General features: G+C 39.0%; 2 protein-coding genes across 3 annotated transcripts; both read right to left on the reverse strand.

The window, feature by feature from the left end:
• Nucleotides 1-901: 901 nt before the first annotated feature.
• On the reverse strand, nt 902-1,844 carry LOC111162383 (olfactory receptor 4F15). Its single transcript, XM_022526767.1, has one exon. It carries the CDS (start codon nt 1,838-1,840, stop codon nt 902-904), a length of 939 nt encoding a protein of 312 aa, XP_022382475.1. The 5' UTR covers nt 1,841-1,844.
• A 9,128-nt stretch (nt 1,845-10,972) lies between these two features.
• Nucleotides 10,973-16,043, reverse strand: LOC111161947 (olfactory receptor 4F6-like). 2 transcript variants are annotated; one of them, XM_022526039.1, is made up of 2 exons: nt 16,029-16,043; nt 10,973-11,899 (listed from the first exon to the last, which is right to left on the reverse strand). In XM_022526039.1, exon 2 carries the CDS (start codon nt 11,894-11,896, stop codon nt 10,973-10,975), a length of 924 nt encoding a protein of 307 aa, XP_022381747.1. In that variant the 5' UTR covers nt 11,897-11,899; nt 16,029-16,043. The 2 variants fall into 2 exon arrangements, with proteins under 2 accessions (XP_022381747.1, XP_022381738.1); XM_022526030.1 differs by lacking the exon at nt 16,029-16,043 and having other exon boundaries at nt 10,973-11,920.
• Nucleotides 16,044-17,461: the final 1,418 nt, after the last annotated feature.

Here is a 17,461-nt window from a genome sequence, read left to right on the forward strand (position 1 = left end):
AAAAAGCTGACAGAGTAGAATATGTTCAGAAATTCAAAATGCAAAACTGATTTGAAAGTGAATGGACACTGACATGCAAACAGGGTCAAGGCTTCCAGTGCCTGGCTCTCTGATAAATTCTGTTCTAACATTGTGCTAAATGCTATCACCCCTCATCTCCTGGGTTATAGCTAGTGCAACAGAAGGGATTAAAGGCAATGATGTTGGGGCACCTGGGTGGCTCAGTGGGTTAACCCTCTGCCTTCAGCTCAGATCATGATCTCGGGATCCTGGGATCGAGCCCTACATTGGGCTCTCCGCTCAGCAGGGAGCCTGCTTCCCCTCCTCTCTCTGCCTGCCTCTTCACCTACTTGCGATCTCTCTCTCTCTCTCTTTCTCTCTCTCTGTCAAATAAATAAATAAAATCTTTTTTAAAATAGGCCTTGAGGTTGGTAATCCAATCTAGCTTTAAAATCTATAATTCTCACATAAGATTAAAAGTTCTTACACTGCCACGTAGAGAAGACAATCTAGCAACAAAGAGAATTAAAATCAAGGTATAAACTCAAGCAAGCAGATGGAGGATAATATAAATGCATAATTAGTCTATCAATAGAATAATCTGTTTAATATAGGAAAAACATCAAACTTTATTATTTACTCAATTACATTATGGCATTCTCCTAACCATGTAGGTTTCAAAACATGTATTATTCACTTTTTAGCACTTTGACATACAGAGTATCAAAGAAAAACATGACTTCTAACTTAATGGTGAAATAGATACCATAATATCATAGATAGTAGATTTCTAGACATATAACATGTCCTAAGTGTAATGGATTTTTCTGAAATTGCATAATGTCTTTCCTACAATCAGCATGAGGGAAATCTGTGATTTCACATCTTCATAGCCATCCGTTCATGAAATCTTCCTGTAACGCACAAGACAACCACACAGTCTCCTCATTGCCACTTTCATCTCTTTGTTCCTGAATGTGTATATGACTGGATTCAGAAAAGGAGTGATAACTGCATCAAAAATAGCAAGATATTTATCCAGGTTTGATGTGGGAGAAGGCCATGTGTAGAAAAACATCAATGGCCCAAAGAACAAAACCACTACAGTGATATGAGCCGACAGTGTGGAGACAGCCTTGGATGAGCCACCAGAGGAATGTTTCCAAACAGTAAACAAAATGAAGACATATGAAAAGACCAGCAGGATAAAAGACCCAACAGAAATGAGCCCACTATTGACAGTAACCATGAACTCCAATTCTTGAGTGTTTGTGCAGGCAAGCCTGAGGAGCCGGGGAAGGTCACAATAAAAACTATCCAATACATTAGGGCCACAAAAAGGCAAATCTACCACAAAAACTAATTGAACCAATGAATGGATGAGGCCAATTACCCAAGAAGTTACTAAAAAGAATAGACACATCTTTGGGCTCATGATGCTCAAGTAGTGCAGAGGCTTACATATGGCCACATATCTGTCAAAGGCCATAGCTATAAGCAGCACCATCTCTGTCCCCCCAACTGCATGGCTAAAGAAGATCTGCACAATACATCCACAAAAAGAGATGGCTTTATGCTTCTTAAAAATATCACAAATCATTTTAGGGGCTGTGATTGAGCAAAACAACATATCAATGACAGAGAGGTTAGCCAGGAGGAAATACATAGGGGAATGCAGATGAGCATCCAAGGTTACAGTGAACACAATGACAAGGTTTCCCATCATGCTTGCCAAGTAGAACAAAAAGGAGAAAATGAAAAGGAGAAGTTGGATCTCCCATGAATTTGTGAGTCCAAGGAACACAAACTCTGATACTATCGACTGGTTCATTCTGTTCATTGCCTCAGACATCAGGATCAGTTTTCATGTTTCCCTAAAGGAAGACAGAAAATGGAAAACAATTGCCTAGGCAAGTATTAGTGCTCACAAAAGGAAGTCTCCAGCCCATGAAAACAGTCATATTAACAACTCCCATAGCCAAATAATCTTCATTACATGTACATTGGACTTCTACTTATAGGAGCCAGCTGGTTCCCAATACCAGCATGGATTCAAAACTGCTACAACTAAAAGAATTCCATCCCTGGACCTGTTTCCCTTCTGTTTTCTTCACTATCACATGGCTATTTCATATTTCCTCCTGCCCTGAATTCTACTTCAATAACATACAAGGTCAACTTCAAATACTTTTGACTACGATTTCTTATGAATGGATGGGATTTCAGCCACTTATATGAACCACCTAACAATTCATACATGGCACATAGCTTTCAAAGTCTCTGTCCCATTAATCCTATTGCTTGCTTAGACTTTAAACATCTTCCTTCTTTCAGCTTTCAAAACTTCTCATTCTATTCTCTACTGTCCCATTTTCAGTGTCCCAGTTCAAATCCTCCCTCCCTTGTGAAATCTTCCAGATCTGCTTCAGTCTCTCTACTCTCTCTGCACTGTTAGCGTTGATTTCATTCTGCCTCTCCTGATTATATAAGTTTCCATTTCTCAAATTAATGGGTAGTTTCTTGGGCACAGGAATCATCTAAGTTCATATGAGTATCCCCCACCTCCATCACAATCACCAGTGGTGACTAACACAACGAGTTATTTAATGAGTGCTTCACACTGGCTGAATGAAGGAAGAAATTAAAGGGACTGAAGAATCACTCCTGCAGTTAAGAGAGTTTATCTTAATCCACCAAAGTTCACATTAATCATGTATTTTGTGGTACCAGTCAGGAATTATCATAGGATCCCAAGCCTCATCATGCAATTGTTTAACTACACAACATAATTATTTCACAAGAGAACTCTGTCACCAAATGAAATATGGAGTCTCAGCTGTTAATTTAAAATAGCCAATAGAAAGACTTTTATATACTTTCCAAATGGAAAAAGTTTTATCTTTTAATTATACTTACTTTCCAAAAAATTTACAATTTATAACATAACACATGAGTTGACCTGAGGCAAATAATCTCCACTAGTAGACAGATAAAGATAGTCATTGAATCCCCAAAGGTAAGAACTCTGCCACATAACAGTTTTTTTCCTTTTCAAAATACATTTGGAATGGATAAAAGAATAAAGGGAAAAGAAAACTGGTGAAAACAGCCAGACAGTATCTGTGTCTGCAATTGAGAGAGGGTCACAATTAGTTAGAGGGATAATGGGCTCAAAAAAGAACTAAGGGACATTAGCTGAATTGAAGCAGGGGTAGCTAGGACACAATTACAGTTCTTTAAGAATTAAAAAAAAAAAAACTTGCCAGAAATAAATCATCAGAAGTCCACTGCTCAGTGGCTGTTTCTGATTTAGTACAACTCCGTGACTCCATGTTATACCAATGAAATAATTTATATAGAAAGAAGTATACATGGTGACCTCTTCATTATCCCAAAGTCAGTTGGTGGGAGGGTTTACAGAGGATCAAGAACCCATGGCTCCCACTGAATGTTCTTTGCCCGAAATAGAAATTCGCATTAGTTCTATATGTATTCATTCTCTGTTTCTGCAGCAACAAATTACTGGGAATCTAGTGGCTTACCAAAACACAAATGTGTGATCTCACAGTTCTGAAGATGAGAAGGCCAAAATGGGTCTTCTAAGCTAGAATTGAGGTGTCAGGAGACCTGCCTTCCTTCTGGAGGACCAAGGGAGGATCCAGTATCTTCCTCTTCCAAGTTTGCCTGAATTCTTTGCTTCATGACCCCTTCCTCCCTCTTCAAAGTACATCATTCCAAATTCTGCCAACTATCACCACATATCCTCTCTGACTGTGACCACCCTGCCTCCCACTTGAAAGGTGGGATTTATATGACTACAATATCCAGATAATCCAGGATAATTTGGCCATCTCAAAGTTCTTAATCACATTGACAAAGTCCCTTGTGCCATGTAAAGTAATATATTCACAGGCTCGGGGATTAAGACATGGATATTTTGGGGCCACTATTTTGTAACACCACAACTTCTCACAAGTGAACAAATGTTTTAGGGGGAAAAGAAAACCATATCACTAAGCAATGAATCTGACAGAGGAAATTTCAGAGAGCCTGTCAGGAAGATGGAAGAAATATTGAAGGAGGAAGAACTGGTAGTGCACTGGGACCTTCTCCCAGAAACTACACCTTAGACACTGACTCCTATTATATCCAGGACCAAGTCTAGCCAACTAATATCCACTAATAGTGAGGAACCAATCCTGGGATTATCCCAAGATAATCAGCCAACCAATATGTTCTTGGACAACTAGGTATACAATTTAGTCCTGAGTGCTTCTCCAAATGATTTTTAAATGACTTTTGTTCATTAAGTCAGTAAATATTTTTGAGTGCCCAGAATGCCAAGCATCAATCCAGGCAATGAGAATACAACATGGACAAGCATTCCTTCCTTTGTGAAGTCCATATTCATGACATAAAATACAATTCTGGTCTGTTACCTACAAATTTCCTTCCCTAGAAAGGATAAGAACACTTGAAGAAATGCTGTAATTTATCAGATACTGAGGAGTCACAAACACTCTGCTGCTTTCTAGTTCAATTTCCACATTCACAGAGTCTCCTCTCAGTATTCTGACTGATTTTTTTATCTGAATTTTTGCATCTATGATTTCTATCACAGTAATTTTTTAATGGCTTTCTGATAAATATGCATGGATTTTATCTCCCCAAATATGGTACAAGACACTTGGGGCAGAATTGGGTACCATAACTGTTTGTTCTCACTGGAAACCAGCTCAGAAATGCTGCTGGCTGGATTTCTTGGCTAATTCACTCTTTCATTCAACAAATATTTATGTAGCAGTTATCAGGACAATTTTAATAAAAGTTGTGTAAGCCATTTTATGACTTAAAACCAAACCTCCATATCATGAAATATGAACTAATTAATCAAAAATTTCTCTAGGAATGGGCAGAAAATTAAGGCAAAAAGCATTCTTTCTTATCACTAAAGGGAATAGTGTGTTATCCAAAACTCTTCCAAGGTCTCCATGAAGTGGAAATAACAGTGAGAATATACTATGACCTAAAAATATAAGTGGTGTTTCCTCCAAATTGAAATTTGAAGAGAAAAAACAAAAGCAAAAACAAAACAAAAAACAAAAAAACAAGCCGCCAACTCTGGGTGGCTCAGTCAGTTAAACATCCAACCCTTGATTTCAGCACAGGTCATGATCTCAGGATCATGAGATGGAGTCGCAGGTCAGACTCCACACCGAGTGTGTGGAGCCTGCTTAAGATTCTCCCTCTCCTTTTCCCTCTGTTCCTTCACCCATCTCACTTGCTCACATACTCTCTGTCTTTCTCTCTAAAAAAAGAAAAGAAGAAATGAGAAGATAAAAGAAATACTGAGAAAACTGTTAATAAGTTTGCAAGAAATAAGGTTAACAAAATCAGAAAATGATTTATTGAGCCAATTATTTATTTATTTATTTATTTATTTATTTATTTATTTATTTATGTGTAAAGCTTCCATACAAACAGTCTAGCCAGAAGGCAAAAAGGACAATTTTGGAGAAAAAGAAAAATACATTTTTAAAATCAGAAGGGAAATTGATAAAAAAGATGACAAGAAGGAAGACAGCAGGACATTGGGTTTTTGAATGCAACAGGAGTCCAAGATGGTCAGTTAGGGGAAAAATTGTGATGAACAGTAGAAATGGCAGACTGGAAGCTCATTCAGATAACACAATCTCAAAAGTCATCTCAGAATTGTTCCTAATAGCATTAGAGTTGCTTTCTTGTTAACTAACATACGGCATCCCCTAGTTTTACTTACATTGCTTAAGGGAAAGGTGCCCCATTAAGCTATTATAGAAAAACAAATAAGTTACCAGATGGCTCTCCTTCACTGAGATCTTATGTGTGGAAGAAATGATTCCCACAGTGAAGAAATAACTGATTCATTTTAAACCTGACTCATTACCCAAGAAGGATGAGCTTGAGTTGGTTGCTGCAGAAGACAGGGCAAGAAGAGATGAGCTGAGGAGGAGAGAGCCGGACTCCAGGAATGAGAGCAAAATCTGAGAACAGAAGGATAAATGGGACAACGACAAAAGGTACCTACTTTACATCCTGAAAAGAACAACAACAAAAAAAAAAAATACTACAACTAATAAAAGGGAAACTTACCCAGCTCCTATCTTCAACTATTCAAATTTCTTGAGTGCCTCTCCAGTGCCTCTGAGATACAGTCTCAACAGCTTCTAGAAGGAGACAGTAGGTTCTAGGTGCCCAATCAACTTGAGACCTTGCAGACTTCCATGGAAAACAGTGCTGCTCCTTTAAGGCCATTGCCATTAGAAGATATTCCACTCTTGAGTTCTCTAATTCTGGTCTAGCTATTACACTCAAGAATTATGACACAAATTACAGCCATTCTTTATTTAGACTATGTAAGTGAACATGGTATGCAGAAAATCCAGATTCTGCAGCATTTAATGGAATCATCATTTATTTTTAAACTTCTTAAAATTTAAATTCAAGTTAGTTAGCATATAGTGTATTATTGGTTTCAGGGGTAGAATTTAGTGATTTATCAGTTGCATTTAACACCCAGTGCTCATTCCATCAAGTGCCCTACTTATGAAATCATCATTTAAATGTCTTGATTTAGGGCACCTGGGTGGCTCAATTGGTTAAGCTTTGGCTCAGGTCATGATCCTGGAGTCCTGGGATGGAGCCCCATATCCATCAGGATACCTGCTCAGCAGAGAGCCTATTTTCTTTCTTCTCCTTCTGCCCTTCCCCCCCTCATATTCTCCATTTCTGTCTCTCTCTCAAATAAGTAAATTAAAATCTCAAATAAATAAATATCTTGATTTATATGGAATCAGAATTTGGGAACCCCTTAGAATAGATTCATGGGAATTTTACATTTTAAAATATTCTGGGGGGGAAAAAGAGTGAAAGCTGCTCATTATCCCCAATTAATAATATCATTCAGTTGGAAGAGATCTAAAAATATGTTCTGACACAGTTCCTTTCTTTAGTTTCTCCATCCTGGATATGTCAGTTTCTCTACAGTTTACATGGTTTGAAAATTCATTTTCTTCCTTAGCATCCCACTATTTATTAACGTAATAGACCAAAGGTTCATCCTTACAAAAAGAAAATCTCTCATCCTTTCAAGTAAGCTGATGGCCACTTGAATCTTTCTCTGTGAACATAAAGACATTGTCAGCAATTCCTTCAGATAAATATTTTATATGCTTGAACCTGATAAAAGCAAATAAAGATCGCTCATCTGTGCCCTCTAATTTTAACCACCTCAGTTCCTTTAGTCTTCCTTCATAGGATCATCTTCTATCCCTTCATCCTTGGCACTCTGCCTAACCACCCTCATTTCACCACTAAACATCTCACTGCAGTGACCTAGAAAAATTCTAACAAATGTTTAAAGAATGCAAACAAAAGCAGGAGGCTTGATTACAGGTTGTGAAACATTACATATTTAGTTCCCTACTTTTTCTCCACCCTTCCGACACTTAATTTTAACTTAGGCTACATTAGTTTAGTTTAGAGTGAGTTAGTTCCCTAGATATTTTTCTTCTAAGCAGGTTTTTAATTATTCTTTCTCCATCGTGATTCTATGAAATTGGGGTTTTATTTTTTTTATTTCATTTATCACTTATACCTACTTAAAGTTAATTCAGTCCTTTGTGTTGACAACCATTTGTATTTATTCTCCTACTCTACTTGTCATCTCCCCACCACCACCTGTTTCTTTCTGACTCTGAGCCAGAACATAATTGAAATAGACAAACAACAAACGATTACCGGGGTTTTTCTTATCACTGAAGTTTATCTAGTTTAATACCTTCATCCTCTTGTCAACGTCATCCCATCCTTCCCTTGGAGCTATTCCCAGACTATTATCACAAATGCACAGAGGTATATAAAATATTTCTAAAAATGGAAAATATAGCTAATTACTTGAACCAAGGGATAATGACCAATTAATCAAGAAAAATGTCTCCTAAAAATATATTCATTGTGATCATAGCAACAAAGGAAAGTGTTCTAAATGAGTCATAGGAGGGAGGAATGACACTTCTCTTTAAGAAGTGTCAATTATGGGACGCCTGGGTGGCTCAGTTGGTTAGGCAGCTGCCTTTGGCTCAGGTCATGATCCCAGCGTCTTGGGATCAAGTCCCACATCAGGCTCCTTGCTCAGCAGGGAGACGACTTCTTCTGCCTCTGCCTGCCTCTCTGTCTGCCTGTGCGCTCGCTCTCTCTCCCTCTCTCTCTCTGACAAATAAATAAATAAGAAGTGTCGATTATGGGGAACCTGTGTGGCTCAGTGGGTTAAAGCCTCTGCCTTCAGCTCAGGTCATGATCCCATGGTCCTGGGATCCAGCCCCGCATCGGGCTCTCTACTCGGCAGGGAGCCTGCTTCCCCCTCTTTCTCTCTGCCTGCCTCTCTGCCTACTTGTGATCTCTCTCTGTCAAATAAATAAAATCTTTAAAAAAAAAAGTGTCAATTATTTCTCTTTCGATTTTTTCAAATAATCTCTTGATTATTATCTCTGCCACTTTAAATCCTATGATGAATAATAAAAGCAACCTTAGATAATTTAATCATATTCACTTTCTGAGAAATTAATACAAATTACTTGGAACAGCCTGATAAATACCAAATTTCTCTGTATATAAGTAGGAAAGTAGGAAGTAGGAAACTGAAAGAAAAAAACTAAAAATTTATAAGTAAAAAATAGCTGCAGAAGTAACATGTTGTGAGTCACTTCTCTTTCATTAAGGTCACATAATAAATGAATTGAGCATGTTTAACATCACTAGGGGTGGCATGTATGTATTATATACCCCTGGTATGATTAAATTAAAAAGCCACTTCATCTTTATAGTATTCGTTACAAAAAACAAAAATCCCAGTCTAATTCTGAGGGAAATTTTCAGACAAACCCAAATTGAGGGACATTTATAAAATGCCTGACCAATACCCCCAAAAGCTGTCATAGCCATTGTAAATAAGGTCAGACTGAGACACCCTCAAACCAGACTATGCTAAGAAATCATAACAAAATGCTGTGTGCTTTCCTACATTGAACTCTGGAAAAGAAAAGGACATTAAAGGAAACACTGGTGAAATCTGAATACAGTCTAGAACTGAGTTAACAAAAATGTACCAGTGTTGATCTCTCAGTATATGGACCACAGAAATGTAAGATGTAAGATGATAACATTAGAAGAAACAGTTGAAACTGAAGCTGGCAAGGGCTATATAGGGACTCCATGGAACACCTTTGCAACTTCTTGGTAGCCCTGAAACTGTCCAAAATGAAAGCTCTATTTAAATGAAACAAGAAATCAGAAAAGAAATGTAAAAATAGGGCCAAATAGATATATTAGTGAAAATCATTCACGAACATGTGTTGAAGCTCTGCTATTTGACAGATATTCAAAAGACAAGGTGAATAATAGAGTGGTACCCATCAGTGACAGCTTAATAGCCCAATGGAGACATGATACTTAGCCACTGAGGAAACAAGATCTAAAGTGACAGAGGGCAGCAAAGGACCAGGAGCCTGGCAACCTGGACTCTGGATTTAAATCTTCCATATAGTCTCTTTAGGATCTTGAGCTAATTAATTTTCCAGTACCTGAAACTTTTTAAAATAGGGAAACTCTGTGAGATGATTTACCTTAAAATTAAAAACCCATGAGAACCTCCCTAATTGAATTTTAATAATTTTCTAAGTAACTGTGTGTGCTCTATGAACTATTATCTTTCAGATCTAAGCTATCCTTCATACTCTGCCAGGATGCAGGAGCTAAGGCTCTACAAACTCATTTCTTTTTGGCCAACTCTGTCATTTGGGGACACTAAAGGGAGACTACAAGGTGGAAGAGGAAGGAGGGACTTCCTTGCTCCTTCCTGTTTGCTGCCTGTGGTCTTCCTTTCTGTTCACCATGCCTGTGAGCATCACCCAACTATACTGTTCACCTCAACAACCTTGGTTCTTTCCCAGGCAACAGCTGTGTTCCAACCTTAGAAGAGCTCATCTTCTCAGAAACACCTGTGTTACCTACCAGCCGTACCCTTGCCTCAGGGGTGTTGTCCCTGCCCTTCTCTAAACTCAGAGACCCTAGCACCAACCAAGCAGCAGCCCTTCCTCAGATATGTGAGTTTCAACTCCATGGGTCCTTCTTCCAAGATTTTAATAGCTTTTTAAGTTTTAGTAATTCTAACTTCTTCCCTTCATTTTCTATCCCAAGGACTGAGAGCTGCTTCCTACAAATGCTATGTCTGTGATACCTCACCGTTCATCCACTTTCAAAAACTAGTTAAAAGCTTTTACTTAGCTAACCATTCTTTACACTAAATTTTCCCTTTCAAATTAACTGGTATGGTTAATTTGTCTCCTTACTGGACCCTGGAAAAGCCAAATTAGCAATGGAACAATGAGGGAAGCTAATAGATAATGAGCTGCAAACATAGAAAACAAATCAGCTATATAGTAAGACAAATCAGATGAAGGAAAAATTAATATTTATCTTTAAAGTAAGAGAGTCTACTGACATGGGGAAAATAGAAAATGAACAGTGAGCCACATATTGCCTTTCAAAGGGGATTGTTTCATGTTTATACTAATTCTGTTTGGCACCATATCGAGGTTAAGACCACTGGTGAGATAAGAAAACGATGACCACGGTGCCTGGATGGCTCCGTCAGTTAAGTGTGTGACTTCAGCTCAGGTCATGATCTTGGGGTTCTGAATCCAGCCCTGCTTCTGGCTCCCCCCTCAGTGCGTAGTCTGCTTCTGACTCTCCCTCTGTCCCTCCCCCTGCTTGTGTGCTCTCTCTCTCTGTCTCTCTCTCTCTCTCTCGCTTGCTCGCACGCTCTCGTAAACAAACAAATGCAAGAAAACCATGACCTGTAAGTCTCTTACAGAAGCAGAGTCCAGAGAATGACATCACCATGCAATCCTCTGCATGTTTAAGAGACTTTACTCTAATTCACAAACTGAGAACATAGTCTCCTCATTGCCACCTTTATCTCCTTATTCCTAAAAGTGTAGATGACTGGATTCAGAAAGGGAGTAAGAACTGCATCAAAGACGGCAAGAAACTTATCCAGATGTGATGTGGGAAATGGCCACACATAGAAGAAAATTAATGGCCCAAAGAACAAAACAACGACAGTGACATGAGCTGCCAGAGTGGAGAGGGCCTTGGACATACTCCCCAAAGACTTTTTCTGAACAGTCACCAAAATAAAGGTGTAAGAGATTATTAGAATTAAAAAGGAGGCCACAGAAATAAAGCCACTATTGGCAGTAACCATGAATCCCAATGTGTTTGTCTCTGTGCAAGCAAGTTTGATAAACCGAGGAAGGTCACAAAAAAAGCTGTCTAATTCATTAGGCCCACAGAAAGGCAAGTCCACAACAAAAGCCAGTTGAGTCACTGAATGAATAAGGCCAATGATCCAGGATGCGACCAGAAATAAAATGCACCTCCGTGGGGTCATGATGGTCAGGTAGTGGAGAGGCTTACATATGGCAACATATCTGTCAAAGGCCATGGCGATGAGCAGCACCATCTCACTGCCCCCAACTGCGTGGATAAAGAAGATCTGAACTACACAGCCCCTAAAAGAGATGGTTTTGCACTCTCTTAAAAGATCGTAAATCATCTTGGGAGCTGTGGAAGAGCAAAATATCAAGTCGATGATGGAAAGGTTGGCCAACAGGAAGTACATGGGGGACTGTAAACGAGGGTCAGAGGTCACAGTTAGCACAATGAGGAGGTTTCCCATAAGGCTGGCCACGTAGAACACACAGGAAAAGAAGAAGAGAAGGAGCTGGATCTCCGGTGAGGTTGAGAGTCCCAGGAACACAAACTCCAACACTACTGAGTGGTTACCTTCATCCATGGTCTCTGTCAGCCTTGACACCTCTCATGCCACCTGAAAGAGGAGAGTAAGAAGAAACTGTTGTAGGAAAAAGGCACGGAACTTAATCTTGGGCAATTCAGTCATTGTCAGAAAAGTAGACCAAGGCTCATGTGTGCTCTTGGAGACCATTGTCACAAAGCAATTCAGATATCTTTTTCATGTGTTTCATAACCACAATGCAAAGCAAAGAATAAGGATCCTTTGCTTACTTAGATTGGTAGTTCTGTTGTATTTTCTCTGGCATTGTTTCATAATCATATCTCATAGATGACTATGAATTAACAGGCTTTCAGAAATTACCTAACTACATGAAATAATGCAGTGACAGTACATTTCATAATTTGGACATATCGCACTGTAATGTTACCACATCCATGACCACATTGGCAAGTCTATGAAAATCTTTATAAGTTTTCTTTGAAGACATGATCTGTAAATTTCTCATATCTGTAAATTAGCAAGACAAGATGAGTTATTTAGGGAAAAGAAGGAAATAGAGGCGTAGAGAATGCCAGAGCATGGCACTCGCCATCCCATAGGAGAATAAGTTCTAGTGAGAGGGACACTGTTATGGGTTTGTGGAGGGGATTCTGCATAGAGGCCAAGAGAAGAAGGAATGTGAGACCAGAATGACAAGGATAAGTCATAAATGCCAGTGGAAGTCAAAAACTAAAAGTGAAAATATCAGTCTTTGCACATGGCTCTCTTGACATATATAAAAAAACTTAATCTCATTCTGAATTAAATAAATGTATGCTAAAACAGCAAGACACTAGTTTTTCTTATGACATTGGCAGGGATTTGAACACTTGACAATATTCAGAGTTTGAGAGGAAATGAGGAAACAGTCTCATAACTGGTGGTGGTGGAATAAACTGATAAAACATTTGCCAAACGGCAATACCTTCCAAAATTGTCAATGCTCAAATACTTTGACTCAGCGATTCTACTTCTCAGAAGAGATATCTGGATATATGTGTGTGCACAGTAACAAAGTGAACAAAGAAGAGATACAGACTGGTGGTTGCCAGAGGGTAGGGGGGGTGAAAGGATGGATGAAATAGGTGGTGGTAGTCAAGAAATAAAATTATAAAATCAATAAGTCATGAGGATGTAATGTACAGCATGGTAGCTAAAAGTCCATAGGAATGTATTGGCTATTTGTAAATTGCTAAGAGATTAAATCTTGAAAGTTCTTATTGTGACAATCATTTTGCTGTGTATACAAATATTGAGTCATTATCTTCTACACTGGAATTGATATAATATATCAATTACACCTCAATTTTAAAAAGATACAAAGAGTTAAGGGGCCCACTCTTGGTTTTGGCTCAGGTCCTGACCACAGGGTCTTGAGATTAAGCCCCAGATGGGCCACAGGCTCAGCACAGAGTCTGCTTAAGACACTCTCTCACTCTCCCTCTGTCCCCCACCCTGCCATGTGCACCATCACTCTCTCTAAAATAAAAGAAAAAATCCTTTTTTAAAGAGATACAGAGGTGTTTACTGAAGCATTGCTGCTTATAAAACCAAAAGCCTGAGAATAACTTCAATGTGTAGAAATAAGGAACTAATTAAATAATTTCTATTAGATCCCATGTATGGAATACTGTGTAGCCATTTATTTTGCTAAAGTTGACCTAAATGTACATAAACAGGATAGACAGGAGGAAAGGGGGCAGTTTCTTACATTCATGTTATCCTATCTGGTTTTCTCATATTTATACCAAAAAAATTATATACATAAAATTACATAAATTACAAAAGAGATTAACAATGCCTCAGTTGATATGCAAAAAGAAAAGGTAATAATAATTACCTCTAAGAAATACAAAATTATCCAGGAAAAGGGATCTTTTGCTTTTCACTTATAAGCTCTTACCTACTTACATTCTTGCAGTAAACATGTCAATTTCACCTTTGCAAAAAAGTCAGTGTGTGTGGATCTGAAAAATTATACAATTTGTATCTTTGGGATTTGAATCTTCCAAAGATTACTTCATAATGTATCTTCCAGCAAAGATCAAAGCTACACCTAAGATATTTGTTAACTTTGTTACTATACTCCTTCCTATCCCTCCCACTCTTAGCTGAACAGCCTCCTCTTCCCTGGGCAGACACTCAAATGGTATTTATCCCTCCCTCACAGACACTCAAATATTCCAGCCCATGGCTTCCCTCCGCGTTTCTCCCTCAGCCTGCAGTGCCCAGGCCTTCATTACATCTCTCCAGTTCACCCCGTTCTTCAACTGCCCACTCTGCAAAAACCCTTCCTCTATGAAGTCCTCTTTGATCCTCTTACTTTACATACATGGGGAAAAGACCAATTTTTCTTACAGTCTTGTGACAAAACCAGACATATTAACAATTATAGCATTCTGTTACTGCTCTAACAAAGACCACTATCTAATTCTCCAATGCTATACATAAAGGTTTCTAAATCTATGTTTAAAAAATACCCTTTTTAGACTTTTTCTTGATGCTGGTGTTAATGATATTCACATTGATAAAAAGCAGTTCAGCTCAGAAAAAGATTCCTTTCACAGGGATCATCACCAGGAATCTCCTCCCTGATGCAATTAATCCAAGAAAATGATTGATCCTAAATTACCCTCCGGGAAGCTGACAGTTATTCCATCAATGCTTCCAAATTTCACTCCATCCCAAACTCTTGTTAGTTTTACACAAGACCTTATTTTATCTTCCCCATTTGGGGAAGATAAAATATAATATCATATTACATATGATATATGTTATATATGTTATATATGAAATGTGTGTGTGTATATATATATATATATATATATATATATATATATATACTAGATAATTCCTAATATAGGCAAAAAGCTGGAAAACAGGATGGTACACATTGGTGGCCCAGCTTCCTAGCCAGTCTTTCACTTTCTGCCTAACTGAAAACTTGAGGTCTCTAGGGGCCATACCTCCTATCAATCTCCACTTTTAAACAAAGGCAGAATAGCAGTTTATATCTGATTTTTCCACGAGGGCAAGTGAAACTGGCCCCTTAACTCCTTCTGCAAAAGAAAAACAGTATCAGTGGTGATCAGCAACTAAATTCCAGGGCACCTTTGTAGTTTCCCGAGTGTCACAACTGTTCAACACGCAGCACTGACCGCTGCCCACACCCCCACCACAAGCCCACAACGTAAGAAATCAGAGATTCCTCAGAGATCATCTAGGGACCAGTTGACTCTCTTCTCTCCTCAGGTCTGCTCATCCTTGTGCTGGCCAGCACAGACACCAAAAAAATTAGAAGTGATGTGCGCTCACCTCCAACTCAAGCAAGGATGACGATTCTGGAGTATTTTGAAAGTAGATCAATGTTGAGGTCACTCAAAGACTGGTAGTCCTCTCCTTCTGAACCTGAGTCTCAAATTACTCACAAGGTTAAGTTTAAAATAGAGTTACTGGAAAAGAATAAAACTCATGGAGAAACATCTCAATCTCATCATCCTATGGGTTTCTCCACTAGTTTGCTCCTCCGGAGATGTGTAAAGAGTGCTCAGGACAGGATAGTACAAAATGTACAGAAATCCGCATTGGGGCTGCAAGCTGTCAGAGTGATTGTTTCTACTGCTATCAATGCAGCAAGCCCTGCAGAAGACTGTCATTGCAGGGACCGGAATGAAACTGCTAGTGATTGTAAAATCTGTTTTAGAGTTAGGAAAACCCAGGTGTAGGGAGGATAAACAGCACTACTGAAGCTAAGGAACAAGCGGTGGTTGACCCAGAATCAATACGATTGACTCTTGGTTTCTAGGCAATCCAGGGGATCTCCACTATACCACACTTCTTTTTCTGGAATAGTCCAACATGGACCTCCAGTGTGTGGCCCAGGAAATCATTATTCCCATTGGACTCAGATATTCTGCTCCTACTATATTCTGGAGTCCAACACTCAAGACACTTCTGCAAATGTCACTAGAATAACTCCTCCAATACAGATCATGAAGTGGTGGTTTGACTCCACTCATCTTGCTGTCTTCTCTGTGAGTTTCTTCTTGTGAGTTTATCTGCTATAATCTCCCTGTTGAGTAACAGAATTGATTCATTTCTTCTAGTTGTTTAGATCTCCCTTCCCACTGACCTGTGTATTTCCACTTAAAGTTCTCATTTGCATCAAAGACTGCATCCACCTCTCTAACTCACCTGGACCCATGTCAAAATGACCATGGACTCAGGTGACCCCAGAATGCAGAGCTCTTGCCTTTGGAACATTATTATCAGCTGGCATAAAAAGCCCTGTGTAATGCCTCCAAGGAGAAAACACAGCTAATTAGCAACACTAGAACGTTACTTGACCATTACTGTAGAGACCTGGGATTGCCACTGTAGTACATTTAGCCAAGGGAGTTGTGTCCTAGAACCACAGAAATTTGGCCACAGCAACCAAAGGGAAAAGTTTGTAATAGGTCACTTGAGAGGAGAAGGAAAGGAGCCTAAATGAAAAATATACACCTTCAAACAAGTGAAAATAATGCTAATCATCTCCATAGGCAGGAAAAGAGGAGAAAGAGGAGGTAATGCAGGGCTCCAATGTGGCACTGACCATCACCTGTGTCCCATTAGAAAGAATAACATAGAGGCAATAAGATATGCAGATGTTCCATAAAAAGTTAGCTAGTCCTTTATTATTTGTGTGATATGGAGAGATGAAGAGGGTGCTCTCACAGCATCACAAGGGGATGAACCCAAATGATAGTGGAGTTGGGGTGAGGCAAATCACTAACGGTTTAATCTCTCATAGGTCAGCTTCTTAAAAAGAAACATCAACAAAACAGAAAATCTCCTCCAGTTATATTGTCTGTCTTTACATCAAAAGTATGCAGAGCGTCAGTGATGTGGCCACTGATAAACTATAATTACATAGAGCACTCTGTCACTTACCTATTTCTGTATGACAAAGTAGCTTAAGGCAAGGACATTCACCTGCTCCTGACTCTGCAGTTACCACTGAGCTCAGCTGGTTAGGTCTCACGCTGATCTCACCTGGCTTTTCTCATGAGGCATCAGTTATCTGGCAGCTTGGGATTGGGAGTTTAAGGTGGCCTCATTCAAATATCAAGGGCCATGATACCTGTGAGCTGGGCCTCTCTCTCCAAGGGGTCTTTTATTATTCAGTAGTCTTGCACAATTTCCTTTCAGGGTGGTAGGAACATTGCAGGACAACAAAGGCAAAAGGTGCAAAGCAAACTATGCCTCAGTTCTGGAATTCATGCAATATCGTCTTTGCCACATTCCATTGGTCAAAGCAAGGCAGGAGACCAGGCCAGATTTCAGTTTGGGAAATAGACTCTACCACTTGACAAGAGAAAGTATAAAATATTGTAACCATGTTCTCCAATTAACTAGAGGCTCCCTATCTACTCATTGTGAGTTGTGTTGATTGGCTAAGTCTCAGTTAATCTTAATATAAGGAACTGGTATGTGTCCTGTAGAGTTTCATGGTGCTTTTGCTCCAAATAATACTAACTCAAAGTAATTAACTCAGCAGCTCTCTCCCATTCCTGTATTTGTTTT

Source organism: Enhydra lutris, unplaced genomic scaffold, assembly GCF_002288905.1.
Source record: "Enhydra lutris kenyoni isolate GAN:26980312 unplaced genomic scaffold, ASM228890v2 scaffoldscaffold4, whole genome shotgun sequence".
NCBI classification, from domain to species: Eukaryota; Metazoa; Chordata; class Mammalia; order Carnivora; family Mustelidae; genus Enhydra; species Enhydra lutris.